The sequence below is a fragment of the Anomaloglossus baeobatrachus genome, chromosome 6 (genome assembly GCF_048569485.1).
Source record: "Anomaloglossus baeobatrachus isolate aAnoBae1 chromosome 6, aAnoBae1.hap1, whole genome shotgun sequence".
NCBI lineage: Eukaryota > Metazoa > Chordata > Amphibia > Anura > Aromobatidae > Anomaloglossus > Anomaloglossus baeobatrachus.
Window position 1 is genome coordinate 179898980 of NC_134358.1, and position 23426 is coordinate 179922405.

The 23426-nt window shown below is 48.1% G+C and overlaps 1 protein-coding gene across 3 annotated transcripts in view; it reads left to right on the forward strand.

The window, feature by feature from the left end:
* Positions 1-23426, forward strand: part of RALBP1 (ralA binding protein 1) — a 58800-nt gene that overhangs the window by 20819 nt on the left and 14555 nt on the right. For all 3 annotated transcript variants that reach the window (XM_075314538.1, XM_075314540.1, XM_075314539.1), the window contains exons 5-7: positions 416-577; positions 11501-11632; positions 22273-22383. In XM_075314538.1, coding sequence (XP_075170653.1) covers positions 416-577; positions 11501-11632; positions 22273-22383 — 405 coding nt within the window. The remainder of the gene's footprint in view (positions 1-415; positions 578-11500; positions 11633-22272; positions 22384-23426) is intronic.

A 23426-nucleotide genomic window follows, 5' to 3' on the forward strand; every position in this document is an offset into this window, starting at 1 on the left:
TAAGGGTCCTGTGTTCCCAGTTTGAATTCAAAGCCTGTGACTGATGGAGATGGCGAAGTACTGCACAGTCTTCATTAGTCTCATAGAAGTGGATTGGAGTGCCAGTGTGTATGTGTGATGGCTGCTCCATCCAAACTGGGGACCCCTGGTTTAGTCATTAGTGTGGGGTCCCAGCTTCCAGACCACGACCAATATAGCCGTTCACAAATGATCGCTTATCCAATTCAGTGGTCATTTGTTATTGCTGCAATACTGTCTAGTTTTTTTTTTTGTTGTTTTTTTTTTAACTTTAATTAAACTTTAAACTAATTAAAAATGAATTAGATGTATTGATGCTCTTGCTTTTCTCCCAAGGAATAAGTTGCCCTCACACTAGAGATAGCTTTACCTTATTTCGATGTCTTCTGTTTTCTAGATCAGTAACAGAGTCCTGTACGTATTCTTTACACACGTGCAAGAGTTGTTTGGTGGAACAGCGATTAAGAAAGTGATAAAACCTCTCCGCTGGTCTAATATGGCCACCATGCCGGCTCTGCCCGAAACTCAAGAAACTATTAAAGAAGAAATTAGGCGACAGGTTTGTTTCCACAGCTTATATTTATATCTCTGAGCCTAATTGCAGGCATTTTATTATTTCTTTATCGTTCTATGGGAGACCCAGACCATGGGTGTTTAGCTTCTGCCTCCGGAGGACACACAAAGTACTACACTAAAAAGTGTAGCTCCTCCCTCTGAGCTTATACACCCCCTGGAGAACCAGATCCAGCCAGTTTATCGCTTTGTGTTCAGGAGGCATACATCCGCACATGCATTCTCATCTGATTTTTGATTTTTGGAAAGAGTTTGAAGAAAAGCGGGTCCAAGTCTGGACTCCCGGCATGTCCCTTCTCACCCCACTGTGTCGGTGGTGTTGTTAAGGTTGATTCCAAGGCTGGAGCCTTACATGCCGCGCTCCTTCACCATCCCTCCTGGGCTCTGGCTTGAAGTGGGAGCCAGCACGGTCTCCATGCTTGGCAGGAGACCGGTCTCCATCCGCAGCCCTTCAGGACCCTGCTGGACCAGACCACTCATCCCCAGGGACTTGGAACCCTGCGTCTCAGCAAGCTAAGTACCTGAGACGTTTATATATTGGGGGTCCCTGTACTTTATTGTTGTGGGAGAGTGTGCTGATTGTGTATTCTGACATTTCCGGCGGGTTCTCTGGCTGTCGCCTGAGCCACGCCGATGGTGCCTGCATGCTGGCCGCGCCGCTCAAATTTAGGCCCCGGCTTCGCCGGAGGCCTACTTTCGGTTTCACTACCCTCGCATGTCACTCATGCAGAGGGACAGGCTCGGCTCCGCCCAGCGGCCGTTCTGCAAGGGGAGGGACACTCCCCACTGCAGTGTGTGTCTCCTCCCCTGTAGATCTCTATGGCTCTTCAGATCCCGCTCCTCAAGCAAGTCCCGCCCCCTCTCTTCGCTCCGGCGGCCATTTTCTCAGCGCTCTCTCTGCATTGCAGCGCTGGTCTGCAGCATCTCTGCTGAGTTGCTGTGCTTGGGGGTCCGGGCTTTGGTATCTGGAGGGCACACAACACCGCTCCAGCGGTCTGGTAAGCCACAACCGGTCTCCGGTTGTGGACCTCTGATTATACTCTCTGGGGTTCATTCTCTGGCAGAGCCCCCACTCCAGCAGCATGTCTCACACGAGGAGCAAGGCTCCAAAGCTGTATTCAGTATGCACTGCATGTAAGCTCCTGCTACCTGAACCGAGCATATTCCCACATTGTGATGCCTGCTCTAACCTGGCGGTGCCTCAGCCTGGAGTCTCACCCCCAGTGGTCTCTCAGGCTGCTCCTGCTCCTGTGGCTGAACCCCCGGCTTGGGTAGAATCCTTTTCTAGGTCTATCTCCCAGTCTTTTGCTGACTCCATGGGACTTCTGTCCAGGACTTTGCTGAACATGCATCAGCCCCTTTCACAGGGTGCCTCTGCTGCTAGGGGTCTCTCAGGACCGGAGCTCACAGAGGATTTATCATCTGGTCCCAGACCCCGTCCTTCTAAGAAGAGACGCATGGTTCCCTCTCCTTCCTCGTCCCGCAGCTCTGATTCAGGAGCTGACTCGCAGGATGAGGAGGATGTCTTTACGGGGGGCTCGGAGGTTAACTCCATGTACCCCATTGATCTGTCCGAAAGTGACTCAGATGTTAGTGATTTGATTGCGTCCATTAATTCTGTACTGGATCTCAATCCGCCAGTATCAGAGGAGCAACCCTCTCTGGCAGAAAAGCACCAGTTTACCTTGCCTAAGAGAGTAAAGAGTGTGTTCTTTAACCACTCCAGTTTTCCGGCTGCTGTGACCAAGCCCAGAGCCTGTCCTGACAAACGCTTCCCAAAGCGTCGTTCTGATGACCGCTTTCCCTTTCCACCTGAGGTGGTCAAGGAGTGGGCTCATTCCCCAAAGGTAGACCCCCCGGTGTCTAGACTCTCAGCCTGGACCGTTGTATCGGTGGCTGATGGCACCTCTCTTAAGGATTCCACTGACCGCCAGATTGACCTTCTGGCCAAATCCGTATATGAAGCGGCGGGGGCTTCGTTCTCCCCGACTTTTGCAGCAGTGTGGGCTCTCAAAGCCATCTCTGCTTCTCTAGAGGGGATGCATTCCCTCGCCAGGGAATCTATGCCCGAAATGGTTACCTTAACTTCCCAAGCTTCAGCTTTTTCATCCTATGCCATGTCTGCCATGCTGGAGGCTTCTCACCGCACTGCGGTGGCTTCGGCTAATTCCCTCGCTATCCGCAGGATCTTGTGGCTTCGAGAGTGTAAGGCAGATGCTTCTTCAAAGAAGTACCTTGCTGGACTCCCTTTTGCTGGGTCCCGGCTGTTCGGGGAACAGCTGGATGAAATTATTAAGGAAGCTACTGGCGGGAAAAGTACTTCCATGCCACAAACCAAAACCAGGAAACCTGTCCAGGGCAGGAATCAGTCGAGGTTTCGTTCCTTTCGTTCCTCCAACTGGTCCTCCTCTAAGCCCTCGGCCTCGTCCACTAACTCAGCCAAGGACCAGAAATCCAACTGGCGCCCAAAAGGGCGTCCACAAAAGATCGCAGGAGGTGCTGCTGCTAAGGCAGCCTCCTCGTGACTATCTGTCCGCGCCAGCAACGTCCTTAGTCGGTGGCAGGCTCTCCCACTTTAGCGACGCGTGGTTTCAACACGTCTCTGATCAGTGGGTGAGGGATATCATCTCCCACGGCTACAGGATAGAATTCTCTTCCAGCCCGCCAGACAGATTTTTTCTCTCAACTCCCCCTTGCTCCAAGGCCGCCGCCTTCTCACAGGCCGTGGTATCCTTGCAGGCCAACGGAGTAATTGTACCGGTTCCCGCCCGGGAACGGTTCAGAGGTTTCTACTCAAATCTCTTCCTAGTCCCCAAAAAGGACGGTTCCTTCCGGCCCATCCTGGATCTCAAGCTTCTCAACAAGCATGTTCAGGTGCGGCATTTTCGCATGGAGTCTCTGAGGTCAGTCATTGCCTCAATGACCCAAGGGGATTTGCTGGCATCCATCGACATCAGAGATGCCTATCTGCATGTGCCAATTGCAGTTTCACACCAGCGTTGGCTACGTTTTGCAATCGGAGAGGAACATTTCCAATTCGTGGCTCTCCCCTTCGGGTTGGCCACAACTCCTCGGGTATTCACCAAGGTCATGGCAGCAGTGATTGCGGTCCTGCACCTACAGGGGTTGGCAGTGATCCCTTACCTGGACGACCTTCTAGTCAAGGCTTCATCCAGCGTGGACTGTCAGCGGAGTGTCTCGCTCACTCTCGCCACTCTAGCCCAATTCGGGTGGCTTGTCAACCTTCCCAAATCCACTCTGACTCCGACCCAGAGTCTCACGTACCTAGGGACGCAGTTCGAGACTTTGCCGGCACTTGTGAAATTACCCTTAGTCAAACAGCAGTCCCCCCAACTGGCGGTGCGCTCTCTGCTGAGGCCCCGCCGTTATTCCCTCAGGCGCCTGATGCAGGTGCTGGGTCAAATGGTGGCGTCAATGGAGGCTGTTCCCTTTGCCCAGTTCCATCTGTGTCCCCTGCAGCTGGACATTCTCCGCTGTTGGGACAAGCGGCCTTCCTCCTTGCACAGGTTAGTGGCTCTGTCGCCACAGACCAGGAGCTCTCTTCAGTGGTGGCTTCGGCCCCTCTCTCTGTCCCAGGGGCTCTCCTTTCTGGCCCCGTCCTGGGTGATCCTCACCACGGATGCCAGTCTATCCGGCTGGGGAGCGGTATGTCTCCACCACCGAGCGCAGGGCACTTGGACTCCGTCCGAGTCAGCCCTTTCGATCAATGTGCTGGAAACCAGAGCCGTGCTTCTGGCTCTCCTAGCTTTTCACCATCTGCTGGCGGGCAGGCACATCCGAGTCCAGTCGGACAACGCGACAGCGGTTGCCTACATCAATCACCAAGGCGGGACACGCAGCCGCCTGGCAATGTTGGAGGTACAACGCATCCTTCAATGGGCGGAGGACTCAAAGTCCACCATATCCGCAGTCCACATCCCAGACGTGGAAAACTGGGAGGCAGATTATCTCAGCCGTCAAACCGTGGACAGTGGCGAGTGGTCCCTGCACCCGGCAGTTTTTCAGTCAATCTGCCGCAAATGGGGCACTCCGGACGTGGACCTAATGGCATCCCGTCACAACAACAAAGTTCCCGTTTACGTGGCTCGCTCCCACGATCCTCAGGCATTCGCTGCGGACGCTCTGGTTCAAGACTGGTCCCAGTTTCGTCTGTCCTACGTGTTTCCCCCTCTAGCTCTCTTGCCCAGAGTCCTGCGCAAGATCAGAATGGAGGGCCGTCGAGTCATCCTCATTGCTCCGAACTGGCCCAGGCGAGCTTGGTACCCAGACCTGCTCCTTCTGTCCGTAGAGGTGCCGTGGCATCTTCCGGACCGTCCAGACCTTCTCTCACAAGGTCAGTTTTTCCGCCTGAATTCTGCGGCTCTCAAATTGACGGCGTGGCACTTGAGTCCTGGATCTTGACGGCTTCTGGTATCCCTCCTGAAGTCATCTCCACTATGACTCTGGCCCGTAAGTCTTCCTCCGCCAAGATCTATCACGGGACTTGGAAAATGTTCCTGTCCTGGTGTTGCTCTTCCGGCCATCCTCCTTGGCCATTTTCCTTGCCGACCCTTCTGTCCTTTCTACAGTCCGGTCTGCAGCTGGGACTATCCCTCAACTCTCTTAAGGGACAAGTCTCAGCTCTGTCAGTGCTATTCCAGCGGCGTCTCGCCCGGCTGGCTCAGGTCCGCACCTTCATGCAGGGCGCGTCTCACATCATTCCGCCTTACCGGCAGCCCTTGGATCCCTGGGACCTTAACTTTGTCCTCACGGTTTTGCAGAAACCCACCTTTGAGCCTCTTAGGGAGGTTTCTTTGTTTCGTCTTTCACAGAAAGTGGTCTTTCTAGTGGCCATAACTTCCCTCAGGAGAGTCTCCGATTTGGTTGCGCTCTCTTCGGAGTCACCTTTTTTGGCTTTTCATCAAGACAAGGTGGTTCTCCGTCCGACTCCGGACTTTTTTCCTAAGGTGGTCTCTCCTTTCCACCTTAACCAGGACATTACCCTACCTTCCTTTTGTCTGGCTCTTGTTCATCGCTTTGAAAAAGCGCTGCATACTCTGGATCTGGTGCGTGCTCTCCGGATCTGTCTGTCTCGCACCGCTGCTCTTAGGCGGTGCACCTCTCTTTTTGTGCTAACCACAGGTCGGCGCAAGGGCCTCTCTGCTTCTAAGCCGACCTTAGCCCGTTAGATTAGGTCGACCATTTCGGATGCCTACCAGTGTTCTCAGGTGCCTCCCCCGCCGGGGATCAAGGCACACTCGACCAGAGCTGTCGGTGCCTCTTGGGCTTTCAGGCACCAGGCTATGGCTCAACAAGTCTGTCAGGCTGCCACTTGGACTAGCCTGCATACCTTTTCAAAGCACTACCAAGTGCATGCTCATGCTTCGGCAGATGCGAGCTTGTGCAGACGCATCCTTCAGGCGGCTGTCGCCCATTTGTGAAGTTAGGTTCTGCCTACTTCTTAGTTTTTCTGTTTATTTCCCACCCATGGACTGCTTTGAGATGTCCCATGGTCTGGGTCTCCCATAGGAACGATAAAGAAAAAGAGAATTTTGTTTACTTACCGTAAATTCTTTTTCTTATAGTTCCGTATTGGGAGACTCAGCTCCCTCCCTGTTGCCTGTTGGCAATTTCTTGTTCCGCGTGTTTTCACCGGCTGTTGTTGTTGACAGAGTCTCCGGTTGTTCCCGTTTTTGCTCTGTTTTTACTTGTGGGTGGCTATTCTCCTTCAGCTTTTGCACTAAACTGGCTGGATCTGGTTCTCCAGGGGGTGTATAAGCTCAGAGGGAGGAGCTACACTTTTGAGTGTAGTACTTTGTGTGTCCTCCGGAGGCAGAAGCTAAACACCCATGGTCTGGGTCTCCCAATACGGAACTATAAGAAAAAGAATTTACGGTAAGTAAACAAAATTCTCTTTTTTCTCTGTTAACCCTTTAATGAACCTCCAGATAATTTGGAGGGTTTTCTTCCCTTTTTCCAACAGCCATACATATCTTTTTTTTTTTTTTTTTTGTGTTTCCCCCTCAATCGTTAAGGATATGAGGGCTTTTTTCGCTTGACAAGTGGTAGTTTTGAATAACTGTTCATTTTGCCATACAATGTGCTAAAAAAAGGAAAAAAATATAACCGAACAGGGAAAAAAGGAATAAATGGTGATAATAAATATGCAATGGACAGGTTGTCAGGATGCATGTCAATGTTATGTCCTTGATAATCTTTATGTTGCTCCGTGAGGAGCAGAAGGTATCTTATGTCACGAGTTGGTATTTAAAATAAAGAATTTGAAAAATAAATATGCAATTCCACTATTGTTGATTTGGGCTTTGTTTTTTACGTTGCACATTGTGCAATAAAAATGACCTGTAAACATGATTATTCAGGTCAGTGTGATTATGGTGGTGAAAAACTTGCACCGCTCTTTATTTTTTATATTTTTTTTATTGATTAATTCAGAATTTTATAATAAATTTATACTTATTTTTTTTTTCTTTCTTTGTGTCGCTGCTTTCATACCAGCGCTCCTGGGCCGAAGAGGAAGTAAATAACTATACAGACATTACAGCACATGATCGAAATTCTTTTGTTTTTGGGGTAAAACACTTTTTAAAACAGGAAGAGAAATGTTTTACCTCACAAAAAAAATCAGCTGTACTATCTGTGTACTCATTTGCATCCTCCCCGACCCAGGAGGTGTGGTATGATCAGACCATGTCCCTGTACAGTCTGATCATACCATGTACCATGCTGTAAATGTGCCCAGGCCGATCTGTATAACCTAAAGGCTATGTGCGCACTTTGCGTTTTTTTTTTCATGCGTTTCCGCAGCGTTTTGAACTGCAGCGTTTTTATGCCAAAATGCATGCGTTTTGATTTTCAAGCAAAGGCTATGGGAAATTGTGATTTCTTGTGCGCACAATGCTGTTAAAAATGCAGCGTATCAGTTGCAGAAAATTTGGCAAAAACTCTGCGTTTAAAGAAGCATGTCAATTGTTTTTGCCATTTTTGTTAGAGTAAATGAGAACTTTCTAAATGCATCCGGTCTGATGGGCGTCGCTGGTCTCAGTCTGGCGCCTCCTATCTTGCTATCGCCTTCCTCCTTCTTACTTTGTGTGGCTGAAGCGTCCTACGTCATCCTCACAGAGTCCACCATTGTGCACCTGTTCACACTCCTCTTTACCCTGCTGCGGGCATAGCAAAGTATTGTAATTTTGCAGGGAAGGTCAAAGAACGTCCATGCCTGTGCACTACAATACTTTGATCTGCTCTCAGCAGGACAGGAAGTGCGCATCTGCCGGAGAGCAATGGAGGCCTCTCTGTGGAGGACGTAGGACGCATCGTCCACATGAAGCAAGAAGGAGGACTGTGATTGTAAGGCGATATGAGGCACCGGACCGCCGTGCAGGTGAGTATAATAAAAGCTCTTTTTTTAGGGTATACAGAGCCTGGGCACTTATATACAGTTTTCTAAAATGCTGTATATAAGGGCTTACTGGTGGTGGCGCCAAATCTGGTGACCGGTTCCCTTTATAGAAGGTCAGCCTGTTGTGCTGCTTTGTTTGTCCAGTCGTCTCTTACCTAGAGGATAGGTGATAACTATTTGGTCAATGGGAGTCTGACCGCTGGGACCCACACCGATCTGCAGAATGGACAATCCGGTTTCATCCTCCCTTAAGGCCACTTTACACGCAACAATATATCTTACGATGTGTCGGCGGGGTCACGTCGTAAGTGACGCACACTCTGCATCGTAAGGTATATTGTAGTGTGTGACAGGTATGTGCGATTGAACGTTAAAACGTTCATCGCATGCACGTCGTTTATTTCTCATGAATTGAACGTCAGATTGTTCATCGTACCCGGGGTAGCACACATTGCAGTGTGTGACACCCCAGGAACGATGAACAGATCTTACCTGCGTCCCGCAGCTCCCGGCCAGCAATGCGGAAGGAAGGAGGTGGGCGGGATGTTTACGTCCCTCTCATCTCCGCCCCTCCGCTTCTATTGGCCGGCTGCCACGTTACGTCAATGTGACGCTGAACGTCCCTCCCACTCCAGGAAGTGGGCGTTCGCCGCCCCCACCGAGGTCGTATGGAAGGGTAAGTACATGTGACGGGGGTTAATCGTTTGTGCCGCACATATGATGGGGGCGGTTACGATCGCATACAATATCGTATGCGAATTCGTAATGTGTAAAGCAGGCTTTAGAGTAGCGTGGCAGTGCGGCTTTTTGACCTTCACTGTATTCTTTCCCTGTGGGGCTGCTGAATACGGGTCTTTGCTTTTGGCAGCAGTCTCATCGATGATGAATAGATGGTGGGGTTTTTTATGCAGTTTAACAATGTTGTTTTGCATTATTGTACAATAATTTTGTTTTTTTTCTTAAAAAAAATAGTTTGGACATAATGGAGTAGTAATTGGGCAAGCACATTGGTGCTCTATTCTAACAGTGATAAAAGAGCCCTTGTTGAGGATAGTTTCCCCATACTGCCGATCGGTACAGGTCCCAACAGTTGATCGGAATCAATAAGAGGCAGATATGCAGTACCTCGCCATGGCCACTGTTTCATTGACAGAGCTGTTCTGTGCATCTCTGGAACTGAGTAAGTGCGGTAGTGGGAAAAGCTGAACGACAGGGGTTGCCAGGTGTCACACCCCCACCAATCGGACATTGATCCCCTAATCTAAGGATTGGCTATCAATGTTAAACTTCCAGACAATTCCTTTTAAGGCTGAAAGCTGAAGAGGTCTCCAAGATTGGGACCACTCTCGTAGATCTTGCAAGTCATTAAAGTTCATTTTATTTGCAATCTTATTTCATCCTGCAGACAAAGTCCCCTACCTGGAGCTCTTGTTGCTTTTTAGCACTCACGAGGCTCTTGACAGACTCTCTAGGACCCCTTCTTAAACCTCCATAAGGATAAGGGTTACTGACACAGGACAACCCTGTCATATTATGACTGTTGGATACATTTTTTTTTTCATGAAAACATTAATCAAATTCTAAAAACACAGACAATACAAGCTACTGTACAAAAACAAATTCCTACATAACGAACATATTTCTTACAATGCACTGATATGGTCATAAGACCAATATATTACAGAATAAAAAATGTAATATACACCGAAAAGCAATCAGACAAATAACGCTGTAGCAATACCACACCTTCCCTTTTATTCAAGAATGAAAAAAAACATTTAATAAGCCCCAGAGAGGAGCGGTATATATTGCTTTACATCCTGCTCCTCCCCAGTGGAAAGTCATCATGTTCTATTAACATACCATGTGCATCAGCTACATCAAACCCAGAATTACTTCCAGAGCATTGATTATGGTCTGTCTGGATGTATCAATCCTTAACCCATAATTTCTCAAATTTTGCAATGGCACCTCATTTAGACTGCAACCCCTTTCTAGACTTAAACATTTTACGTGATGAATAAATTCTCTTACACTCGGGCCTTTTGTCTGACTGTACGATACTTAAATCGGTGTATTCTATTTTCATATTAAAGGGAACCTGTCAGGTAATTTATTTGTTCTAACCTAGTAGCAGGGTGATGTGTGGCCTAGTAACCCCTTCCTACCCATCCCTGTGTTGTAATATTGTGTAATGTGCATGTATAAAAATGTTTTATTACTTATGTGTACCCCATGTAAATGAGCAGGGGCTCTAGCCCCATGGCCGTCGCATCGCCCTGTGGGCGTGTGCACGTTTTCCATGGTATCACGCCCCTGTGGGTGTGATACCATGGATTTACATGAGCGACGTCCCCGTCGCTCCTTGAGATCCCGTGCATGCGCACTTACCATTCCCGCTGGCCTTGTTATCCGGGTACGTGCTTCTCTGCTTCAGACGTGCACTGCACATGCTCAGAAGACTCCTGCGGTTCCGGTCATGTGCAGAGCGCGTCTGAAGACGTGAAGCAAGCACTCGGATAACAAGGCTGTGGGAATGGTAAGTGCGCACGTACGGGATCTCCATGAGCTGACGGTGACATCGCTCACATAAATCCATGGTATCATGCCCACAGGGGCTTGATACCACGGAAAACATGCGACGCCCATGGGGCTAGAGCCACTGTTCATTTACATAGGGAACACATAAGTAATAAATGTTTATATACATTCACATTCACATTACACATTATTACAACACATGGATGGGTAGGAAGCGGTTAGTAGGCCACTTTGTTTTACCCCTGATGAAGTCACACATGGTGGCGTAAAGCGTGGGGCAGGCGCACCCAAACTTCCTCCCTCACTATTTACTTATCTGGTATTGTATTGGCTCTCTTTGATCTGTACCATATTTATGTTAGTCATCAAATGTAGGACTATGTATTGCTGTATACTGTTCTCTGGTACTGTTATTTTTGAGCCTATGTGATTTGTTCCATCTGCATTATTTCATGAGGTTTTAGTGGTGATGTGCCAATCTGCTCATGGGTGGATCACCCCTTTGATCTTTCCCATTTTTAAGTGTTCTTAATAATATTTCTCTGTGTTATTAATAAACTTTTTCACATTTTTTGCATGCAACAAGGGACTCCTCTTGCTTCCTTCCATTATTCTGGATTTTCCAGTACATGTTTGGTGTAGCTGAGCCCACTTTCCCATGTGTTGGGTTACTAGGCCACACATCACACTGCTGCTAGGTTTACATAAATTACCTGACAGGTTCCCTTTAACTACTTCTAGTTGATTGTACAGGTATCTTTATGAAAGTACATGCACTCTTTGGGCATGGGACGTTTGTCATGGTCAATGTCCACTAGTATCCCCAGCCTTTGTTGCACACTTTTCTTTTTTCTTCATAATGTCTGGGATCCCAAATAACGACGATCTATTAAAAGAAGTATCTACAGATGTCTCTAACCAGTGATTATAAAACTTTTTTTTTTGTAGGAATTTCTGTTAAATTGTTTGCACCGTGATCTGCAGGCTGGCATAAAAGATCTGTCCAAAGAAGAAAGGCTGTGGGAGGTGCAGAGAATTCTGACTGCACTTAAAAGGAAGTTGCGAGAAGCTAAAAGGCAGGTGTGTGGTATTCTAAGTCTTGGCCTGTCCGCTCTGTTAAACATTTCATCAACAGGCATGCATAATGGCACAGAGAGGACAAGGCTCAGCCTTGTAAGGTTCTTGGCGGAGACTCAATGTGCTGAATATGTGTCGTGTGACTTGGTCTGTCCCTTGCCCAACACAGCTGCATACATTTCACATGCTGTCCACCCCTTCACTGCTCTTATTTCAACCCTTTTATCTAGTGTCTCTTTGATTTCTCCACTTCTGCTGAATCATGACTTTACACATGCCAACTTGTTTTTTCTTTATCCATGTCATATCTTTACTATCCACACTTGTGTATTTTATTGCATAATTTTGTGATTAATAACTAACCTAATGGATAAAGATCAGAAAAATTTTACCGCTTAGATTAAAAATAATATAATGCATGAATGCGTGGAGAGTATTTTTGCAACAAGTACATTGCAAACTTTAACCCCTTAATGACCGCGGGCAGTAAAATTTACGTACTAGCGGTCAGTGTTAATCCCCACCTGCTACCGCGGGCAGCCGGGAGTGATCTGTGCACGTCAGCTGATTTGTACAGCTGCTGACTTGTGCCTCACAGTCAGGAGTGGAATCATATTCCACCCGTACCTGGTAACAGCTTAAATGGCGCTATCAAAATGTGATAGCGCCATTTTAATGGTAATCGCGGTAAAACTGTACTCACCGACCGCCATCGGAAGTCACGTGACGTGATCACATGGAGCCAGTGGTTGCCATGGTAGCACAGGGTCATGTGATGACTCCTTTAACTATCATGGCTCACTTCCTGTTTCACACGGCCGAGTACTGTGTGAGACAGGAGATGATCATTTCTGGTGTTCACAGCTGTGTAGCTGTGATCAACAGAAAATAATGAGCTATCAGACTGCTGATCCTTATAGTCCCCTAAGGGGACTAGTAAAAATTAAATAAATAAATAAAAAGTTTTACAAAAACCTAAAAGTTCAAATTTTGCCCCATTGAAAATTAAAGGGTTAAAAAAATAAAATATATACACATTTGGTATTTCTGCCCTCAGAAATGCCCGATCTATCAAAATATAAAATCAATTAATCTGATCCGTAAATGGTGTAGCGGAAAAAAATTCCAAACACCAAAATTAAGGGGTTTTTTTTGGTCGCCACAAATTTTGCACAAAATGCAGCAACAGGCGATCAAAACATAGTATCTGTGCAAAAATGATACTATTAAAAACTTTAGCTCGAGACGCAAAAAATAAGCAGTCACCGAGCCATAGATTCCGAAAATGAACGCTACGGGTTGAGAAGAATGGCGCAAAACGTGCACCACTTTTTTTGGACAAACGTCAGATTTTTTTTTCATTTTACCACTTATATGAAAGTAAACCTATACATGTTTGGTGTCTACGAACTTGTACCGACATGAGGCATCACATCGACACATTCGTTTTACCATATAGTAACACTGTGAATACAATTTCTCAAACTCAATCGTGCAATTGCACTTTTCTTGCAATTTTTTTCCGCACTTGGAATTTTTTTTGCTTTTTCCCAGTACACTATATGGTTTCACTTAAAAAAAAAAAACAACAACTCGAAACAAGCCCTCACGTGGCAAGATTGACTGAAAAATAAAAAAGTTACGGCTCTTGGAAGAAGGGGAGCAAAAAACAAACCGGAAAATCGGACGGGGTGAAGGGGTTAATAGGTTTTTCACATATAGCAGGCACGTTAATTACCTGAAGATCACCAGTGTTGGCAGGGTCTGGGTCTCGAGACCTATCCCCACTCCCACCAACAGCTCAATAGACCCTTGAATTGTTGGCAGCTTAGCAGATAGGAGCGCACAGCTCCTGTCTGAGGCTTCCTAGCCTATGCTTGCTGTTGAATCTGTACTCTGCACAATATGTTGGTTCTCAGACCTGGATTTCCACTGATATGCTGGCAGGTAATGTGCCTGCTAAGTAAGAAAAATCATGAACAAAGTTTAGGTATTCTTTAAAGGGAACCTGTCAGCAGATTTGGGGACTATAAACTGCGGCTACCACCAGTGGGCTCTTATATACAGCATTCTAACATGCTGTATACAAGAGCCCAGGCCGCTGTGTAGAACGTAAAAATCACTTTAGGTAAGTATTATAAACGGTCGCTGCAGTGGAGTTCGGTCATATGGGCGTCTCTGGTGCCTTCTCTTTCGGCCATCTTTGTCCTCCTTCTGAAGCCCGTGTGCATGACGCTTCCTATGTCATACACACTCGCCAGTCCCACGCAGGCGCACTAGAATACTTTGATCTGCCCTGCTCAGGGCAGATGAAAAGTGCACCTGTGTCGGACCTCAATGCCGGAGAGTTTGGATGATGTAGGACGCGTCATGCACCCCGGCTTCAGAAGAAGAACGACAAAGATGGTCGAAAGAGGAGGCGCCGACACTGGATAACGGAGACGCCCATATGACCCAACTCCACCGCAGCGACTGTTTAGGTAAGTAGTATAAAGTGATTTTTACGTTCTACACAGCGGCCTGGGCTCTTATATACAGCATGTTAGAATGCTGTATATAAGAGCCCACTGGTGGTTGCTGCAGCTTATAGGCCCAAATCTGGTCACAGGTTTCCTTTAAGCAGTATTGTCACTTGGTTACCAGTGCTCATGTGGAGGTCACCTGATCTGTAAATTCCAATTTCCAAATGTCCTTTTTGTTTTTGTTTTTTTTAATTATGTGCTAATTTTTAAATAAGGTCTAGATTCAATCTTTCTTAATCAGGATAATGTGCCCTAATGAGAGTAATAACGCCAATTCTAATAGCCCCTATAAATCATAGTTATGTTTAATAAAAATAAGTATTTAAGGGGGGAGCTAAAGCCTATAGTGTTTAAATTAAACAACAATCCCATAGAAAGCCCACATATATAGATATATATATATATAGATATAGATATAATTAAAGTCCAAAGGGCAGTAGGTCACAAATAAGTCCTAAATAATAAAATATATCCAAATGGGGAAAATTTTAAAATTTAAGGTAATATTCACAGATATTTTATTAAGGGGGGGACTGTGGAGGTCACCTGAGCTGTAGTATGTTTGTTTAAACGTAATAAGAATATCTGTGTATATAAATAATCAAAATGTAGATGTAGTTGTATAATTATCTGTCTGTCTGTGTAGCCATCGCACAGACCTATAGTATAATTCAAAGTTGTATAATCATGAAGGAGTTAACCAAAGATGATGAAGCCAGAATGTGAAGCTGCAAAGTCTTATCAGTAATGTTCACACAAAAGGAATGTACGGGAGGGCAGGCAATGTGATGTGAAAAATAGGGGAGTGAAAGCACTCCTTCGTTAGCTTCAAGGTTATTCATGCTAATTTACTGTATAAACTTACAAAAGATGCCTTTTAATTAGTGATGGGTGGACTCGCAGATAACCGGGACCAGCGAGTCCAACTGGGTTTAAAAAAAAAAAAAAAAAGTATCGAACCGAATGCCGATTCCCATATAAGTCTATGGGGACCAGAATCCACCGATTAAAAATGGTGGTAGAAGGGATGGGCGCAAGCAAGCTGTATTTACCGTGGCTCCATTCCTCCCGCGGCCTCTTTCACTTCCGGGATGCTCATTTACCTTCATTGCATATGCGCTGCTTTCTCCGTGCATCGGCATCTGTGATTGGTTACAGTCAGACGTGCCCCCACTCTGAGTGGCAGTATCTCAGCTCACTGCTTCCAATCACAGACGCTGTGTGCGTCTATCGTGGTATAAAAATAAATTGTCGTAGAGACCCCCTATATTATGATGCCCAGCACAGATTGCATTGCTGTTTTTTTTATTATTTAAATTGGAAGAAAAAAACAAAATAAAACCTCATGCGGTCTCTTTTCTTTTTCGCTCCTAATTGGGAGACCCAGACAGTGGGTGTATAGCTACTGCCTCTGGAGGCCGCACAAAGAACTACACTTAAAAGTGTAAGGCCCCTCCCCTTCTGGCTATACACCCTCCCGTAGGAGTACAGATTCCTCAGTTTTAGCTTTGTGCGCAAGGAGGTCAGACACGCACGCATAGCTCCATTGTTTTTAGTCAGCAGCAGCTGCTGACTATGTCGGATGGAAGAAAAGAGGGTCTATACAGACTCCCAGCATGCTCCCTTCTCACCCCACTTATGTCGGAGGTGTTTGTAAGGTTGAGGTACCCATTGCGGGTACGGCGGCAGGAGCCCACATGCTGATTCCTTCCCCATCCCTTTTTACAGGGCTCTGGGTGAAGTGGGATTTACCGGTCTCCAGGCACAGAGACCGTGCTCCATCTACAGCCCCTGGAGAAGATGCTGGATGGAGCGGAGTACATCAGGGACATGGCCCTGCTTCCTCAAGGTACTCTGTGTCCCCGTGTATCTGGCGCTCACACCGCAGCATGCTGGGTGTTGTAGTGCGCCGGGGGACATCAGCGCTGCGGCGCCTGTGCCATGGCCTCATTCAGCTCTGCTGAAGCAGGCACATTTATGGGAATAGGCCGCGCCGGCCGCTGGGACTGCGGCGCGGCTGGCACTTGTAGTGCGCCGGGGACTTCAGCGCGGCCTGCGCTTTTACGGCGGCCGCGCTGATAACTACAGTCCCCGGCTTTTGCGGCCTGCTTCCTTTCGTTCCCGCCCCCAGACCTGCCAGTCAGGAGAGGGGCGGGACTCGGCCCACGTCTAGAACTCGGTCGCGCCGGCCGCTCGAACAGCGGCGCGGCTGGCACTTGCGGTGCGCCGGGGACTTCAGCGCGGCCCGCGCTTTTACGGCGGCCGCGCTGATAACTCGAGTCCCCGGCTTTTGCGGCCTGCTGTCGTTCGTTCCCGCCCACAGACCTGCCAGTCAGGAGAGGGGCGGGACGCTGGCCAGTGCATCAGCGCTGAGGGCTGGAGTCGTTTTTACATACTCCAGCCCTCACAGTCAGCACAGAGGGGACACTGTTCCCGCACTTTTGTTTGGGAACTCCCACGGACCGCCCCTCTCCACAGAAGCCGGCAGCCATTCTTGCTGACACGCTGAGCTGCAGAGGGGAGCCGGGGAGACCCAGACAAGACAGCTGCAGCCTCTTACCCGCTGTTCAGCGGGCGGTAAGCAGCCCTCAGGGCTCACCCCCTCTTGTGCTCGTAGTATTCTTAGTATTGTGTTTCTACAAATACTTTGTACTGCATAGCGCTGGTCGCCCTTTGGCTATAGACTCTCTCACATGCAGAGAGCCAGCAGCATGTCGCCCGTAAAACGCAAGGGTGCCAAGGCACAGACATTGTATGCTTCCTGCACCGCATGTGGGACTTTTCTACCGGCAGGCTCCACGGACCCCCATTGTGTGCAGTGCTCGGCCCCTGCGGCGCTTGCACAGTCGGGACCTCTGCTGGACGTGTCCCAGGGTGTACCACCTGTGAATGCTGTCCAGGTGACAGGAACTGAGTTTGCAGCTTTTGCTGACAGAATGTCTCTCACTATGTCACAAATTCTTGACACATTGCGAGCTAGGCCTGTGCTTCAGACCACGGACACTGTGCATGTATTGCCCCCTGGTCCCCCTCAGCTCCTAGCTCCGGGACGGGCATCTACACCTCAGGGTGAAGACTCTGACTCGGACGATGGCCCCGGGCAGCCTAAGCGGGCTCGTTATGACGGGCCCTCACATTCATCTCAATGGTCTGGATCCCAGCGGGATGAATCTATGGGTGATGAGGCGGACTTAACTGATCAGGATTCTGATCCAGGGACCGCTCTCAATCTAGATACACCAGATGGTGACGCAATAGTTAATGATCTTATATTTAACATCAATAAGATGTTGAATATTTCCCCACCAGCTCCTCCTGTAGAGGAGTCAGCTTCGCAGCACGAGAGAATCCATTTCAGATACCCTAAGCGTACATTAAGCACTTTTCTGGACCACGCTGACTTCAGAGACGCAATCCAGAAACCCCACGCTTATCCTGAAAGGCGTTTTCCTAAACGACTTAAAGATACACGCTACCCTTTTCCCTCTGAAGTGGTCAAGGGTTGGACCCAGTGTCCAAAAGTGGATCCTCCAATTTCCAGGCTTGCAGCCAGATCCTTGGTTGCTGTTGAAGATGGAGCGGCACTTAAAGATGCCACTGACAGGCAGATGGAGCTCTGGCTGAAATCCATCTATGAAGCGATTGGAGCGTCATTAGCGCCTTCTTTTGCGGCCGTATGGGCACTCCAAGCTATCACGGCCGGGCTTGCGCGAGTCGACTCAGTCACACGTGCATTTGCCCCGCAGGTAGCACCATTGACCTCGCAAATGGCGGCATTCGCGTCGTACGCGATTAATGCTGTTCTTGACGCTACAAGCCGCACGGCAGTGGCGTCAGCCAACTCAGTTGTTTTGCGTAGGGCTCTGTGGTTGAGACATTGGAAAGCAGATTCTCATTCCAAGAAGTGCTTAACCTATTTGCCTTTTTCTCGTGACCGATTGTTTGGAGAGCGTTTGGATGAAATCATCAAACACTCCAAGGGTAAGGACTCTTCCTTACCGCAACACAGACAAAACAAGCCCCAACAGAGGAGGGGTCAGTCTGGTTATCGGTCCTTTCGAGGACAGGGCAGGTCCCAATTCGCCTCGTCAAAAAAGACTCAAAAGGACCAGAGACGTTCAAATTCTTGGAGGTCTCAGTCACGCCCAAAAAGACCAGCCGGAGGAACCGTTGCCAAAACGACGTCCTCCTGACTTGCGGTCTCCGATGCCCACACCCTCGGTCGGTGGGAGGCTGTCCCACTTTGGCGACATTTGGCTAGCAAATGTCAAAGACCGTTGGGTGAGAGATATTCTATCTCACGGGTACAGGATAGAGTTCGGTTCTCGTCCGCCAACTCGTTTTTTCAGAACTTCTCCACCACCAGACCGAGCCGATGCTCTGTTGCAGGCGGTGGCCGCTCTAAAGGCGGAAGGAGTGGTGACCTCCGTCCCTCTTCAGGAACAGGGTCACGGTTTTTACTCCAATCTGTTTGTGGTCCCAAAAAAGGACGGATCGTATCGTCCCGTCCTGGATCTGAAGTTGCTCAACAGACACGTAAAAGTCAGGAGGTTCCGGATGGAATCCCTACGCTCCGTCATAGCCTCAATGTCTCAGGGAGATTTTCTAGCATCAATAGACATCAAAGATGCGTATCTCCACGTGCCGATTGCACCAGAGCATCAGCGTTTCCTACGTTTCGTCATACACGACGAGCACCTACAGTTCGTAGCGTTACCCTTCGGTCTGGCAACAGCCCCCCGGGTCTTCACCAAAGTCATGGCAGCAGTAGTAGCTGTTCTGCACTCGCAGGGTCACTCGGTCATCCCGTACCTAGACGACCTGCTTATAAAGGCATCCTCTCAAGAAGCATGCCAACACAGTCTGAAGGTGGCGCTAGACACTCTCCAGACTTTCGGGTGGATTGTCAACTTTCCAAAGTCTCATCTAACCCCGACCCAATCTCTGACTTATCTTGGCATGGAGTTTCATACTCTATCAGCGATAGTGAGGCTTCCACTGGACAAGCAGTGCTCGCTACGGACTGGAGTGCAATCTCTCCTTCAGAGCCAGTCGCACTCACTGAGGCGCCTCATGCATTTCCTAGGAAAGATGGTAGCAGCAATGGAGGCAGTCCCGTTCGCGCAGTTTCATCTGCGCCCTCTCCAATGGGACATTCTGCGCCAATGGGATGGGAAATCGACGTCCCTCGACAGGACTGTCTCCCTCTCTCAGACTGCCAGGGACTCTCTACGTTGGTGGCTTCTCCCCAACTCATTGTCACAGGGAAAGTCGTTCCTCCCCCCGTCCTGGGCAGTGGTCACGACAGATGCGAGCCTATCAGGGTGGGGAGCGGTGTTTCTCCACCACAGGGCTCAGGGGACGTGGACTCAGGAAGAGTCCACCTTGCAGATCAATGTTCTGGAAATCAGAGCAATCTATCTTGCCCTGCGAGCCTTCCAACAATGGCTGGAAGGCAAGCAGATTCGGATTCAGTCGGACAATTCCACGGCGGTGGCGTACATCAACCACCAAGGGGGAACACGCAGTCGCCAAGCTTTTCAAGAAGTCCAGCGGATTTTGACGTGGGTGGAAAGCAGAGCGTCCACCATATCTGCAGTTCACATCCCAGGCGTGGAAAACTGGGAAGCAGACTTTCTCAGTCGCCAGGGCATGGACGCAGGAGAATGGTCCCTTCACCCGGACGTGTTTCAACAGATCTGTTGCCGCTGGGGGTCGCCGGACGTCGATCTGATGGCGTCACGGCACAACAACAAGGTCCCAGTTTTCATGGCACGGTCTCACGATCACCGAGCGCTGGCGGCAGACGCCTTGGTTCAGGATTGGTCGCAATTCCGACTCCCCTATGTGTTCCCACCTCTAGCATTGTTACCCAGAGTTCTCCGGAAAATCAAGTCCGACTGCCAGCGAGCCATACTCGTCGCTCCAAATTGGCCAAGAAGGTCGTGGTACCCGGATCTGTGGCATCTCACGGTAGGCCAACCGTGGGCACTACCAGACCGTCCAGATCTGCTGTCTCAAGGGCCGTTTTTCCATCTGAATTCTGCGGCCCTGAACCTGACTGTGTGGCCATTGAGTCCTGGATCCTAGCGGCCTCAGGTTTATCTCAGGGAGTTGTTGCCACAATGAGACAGGCTAGAAAACCATCCTCAGCTAAGATCTATCACAGGACGTGGAAGATATTCTTAGCGTGGTGCTTGGCTCAAGGGTTTTCTCCCTGGCCATTTGCATTGCCAATTTTTCTTTCCTTCCTGCAGTCTGGGTTGGAAAAAGGTTTGTCCCTTAGCTCGCTTAAGGGTCAAGTCTCCGCGTTATCCGTATTCTTTCAGAAGCGCTTGGCACAGCTTTCTAAAGTACGCACGTTTCTCCAAGGAGTTTGTCATATCGTTCCTCCTTACAAACGGCCATTGGAACCCTGGGATCTGAACAAGGTTCTCCTTGCTCTTCAAAAGCCGCCTTTCGAGCCTTTGAAAGAGGTTCCCCTTTCTCGGCTTTCACAAAAGGTAGTTTTTCTTGTAGCGGTCACGTCTCTTCGAAGAGTGTCCGAGCTGGCGGCGTTATCTTGCAAATCTCCCTTCCTGGTATTTCACCAAGACAAGGTAGTACTGCGTCCAATTCCAGAGTTTTCTCCCAAGGTGGTTTCTTCCTTTCATCTCAATCAGGATATCACTTTGCCATCTTTGTGTCCGCATCCAGTTCACCAATTTGAAAAGGGTTTACATCTGTTGGACCTGGTGAGAGCACTCAGGATTTACATTTCTCGCACGGCGCCTCTACGCCGTTCGGATGCGCTCTTTGTCCTAGTCGCTGGTCAGCATAAGGGATCGCAAGCTTCCAAATCCACCCTGGCGCGGTGGATCAAGGAACCAATTCTTCACACATACCGTTCTGCTGGGCTTCAGATTCCATCTGGACTGAAGGCCCATTCTACCAGAGCCGTTGGTGCGTCCTGGGCGTTGAGGCATCAGGCTACGGCTCAGCAAGTGTGCCAGGCGGCTACCTGGTCGAGTCTGCACACGTTTACCAAGCACTATCAAGTGCATACCTACGCTTCGGCAGACGCCAGCCTAGGTAGACAAGTCCTTCAGGCGGCGGTGGCCCACCTGTAGGAAGAGGCTGTTTGACAGCCCGTTCATGTGGTATCTTTTTACCCACCCAGGGACTGCTTTTGGACGTCCCACTGTCTGGGTCTCCCAATTAGGAGCGAAAAAGAAGAAGGGAATTTTGTTTACTTACCGTAAATTCCTTTTCTTCTAGCTCCAATTGGGAGACCCAGCACCCGCCCTATCTGTTTTTAGGGTTTCGTTTTTTCGGGTGCACATGTTGTTCACGTTGTTTCTTAAGTTCTCCGATCTAGTTATCGGATTGAATTTGTTTTTGAAACTGTTATTGGCTTTCCTCCTTCTTGCTTTGGTACTAAAACTGAGGAATCTGTACTCCTACGGGAGGGTGTATAGCCAGAAGGGGAGGGGCCTTACACTTTTAAGTGTAGTTCTTTGTGCGGCCTCCAGAGGCAGTAGCTATACACCCACTGTCTGGGTCTCCCAATTGGAGCTAGAAGAAAAGGAATTTACGGTAAGTAAACAAAATTCCCTTCTTTTGATACACAGCCAAGATAAGTACACAGCTGGGGGGCAGCAGCCTTTAGCCATATGCTTTATCTGTGCTGGTATCATAATATAGGGGGACCCTAGTCCAATTTTTTTTTTATTTATGTATTTATATTTACTGTGATAGACCCGCAAACAGTGCCAATTGTGATTGGTTGCAGTCAAACACTGTCACAGGCTGGGGGTGAGTCTGACTGCAACTAATCACAGAGGCCAGGACTGCCGGTGGGTGTGGAAAGCAGTGCGTATGGATAAGTGATAATGAGCAGCCACGCCGGAGCCTCTGAGAGTCCGGTCTGCCGGCTTCATTCTTATTTTCTTTATTTTTCCTTTTATTTTTTTTATTTCCTGAGTTCTCGAATCCAGATCAATACCCGGAATTCTGGGCCTGGCACTCTGGTACCTTTTGAAACCGCATGGATCCGGCTTTTACAGTCCGAGTCTGTCCATCACTATTTTTATGGAGCATGAACACTTGGCAAAGTCCTTTTTTATCTTGTGCTTTTCATAGGACTGTGAAACAAAGATTGCTCAAGAAATTGCCAGCCTTTCAAAGGAAGATGTTTCTAAAGAGGAAATGACTGAAAATGAAGAAGAGGTTCTTAATATACTGCTTGCACAGGTAAATGCAGTGCTTGTCTGTAAGGGCAAGAAACAAAGTTGGCAGCAAGCTAATGGGCCAACATAAAGCTAAAGAACACACAATGGTGGTCAAATGCCAGCATGTGAACAAAACAACCTGCAAATCTGACCACACATATATAAAATAAACTTTTATTGTATCAAAGCATAAACCTATATATAGGAAGTAGAAAGGTGATAACAGTAGAGGAAATTTTGCAAAGGAAAAAATGGTAAGGTACATTATACACAGATGACAATCACGAAAATATGCAAACAATAGAAAACTGGAAAATGACTGTTTGCAATGCAACATCGTCGGATGGTTACAGAGGATGAGCAAGGAAACGCAATAAGAAATGTATAATCAGATCACAAAAGTATACTTGGATGGAAGTGGAATGTCCCAAGTAAGTAAAAATGTGAAAACTGTTAGAGACTGACATTTTGATGCCAGTGAAGTCTAATAGATAACAACCAACATTAAGGATACTCTAGTTGCATCTGGACCTTGTATTCTAACATTGTCTACAGTGTCCAGCGGTTCACAATTTGGATTACCTTGTAATTTCCAAGGTAATACACATTGTGCCTCATAGACAATTTTATAATATTTATGTATAACCGCTCCATCCTGCAGCACGTTGCTCTTAGTTGCCCGCACACACGCACGGCTGTTTCCTGGTATGAGCTCTGCACTATGATGGAGGCTCTGGGCCCCCGTCACATCATCCCTCACAGCAGCAGCTCTGCTCCACACACGAGCATCGGGCACATTTTTAAGGCTTTGCAGTCGGGTTGTATCCTGCACCAATATAAGGAAAGGAGGTACATTATTATAAGACATTAGTATGAAAAATGGCTTATAACAATATATTACAATGTTGAATAGCTTTCCAAATAGAATTAATTTTGGATGTACTTATTTTTACTAGTCGACTGCTTTAATTTTATGTAGCCTAGCTATGAAGGTTAAATGACACTAAAATCTGTTGTAGAAGTTTCTAAGTGCTACAGTTTTATCTTATTTACTAGCTGTACTAC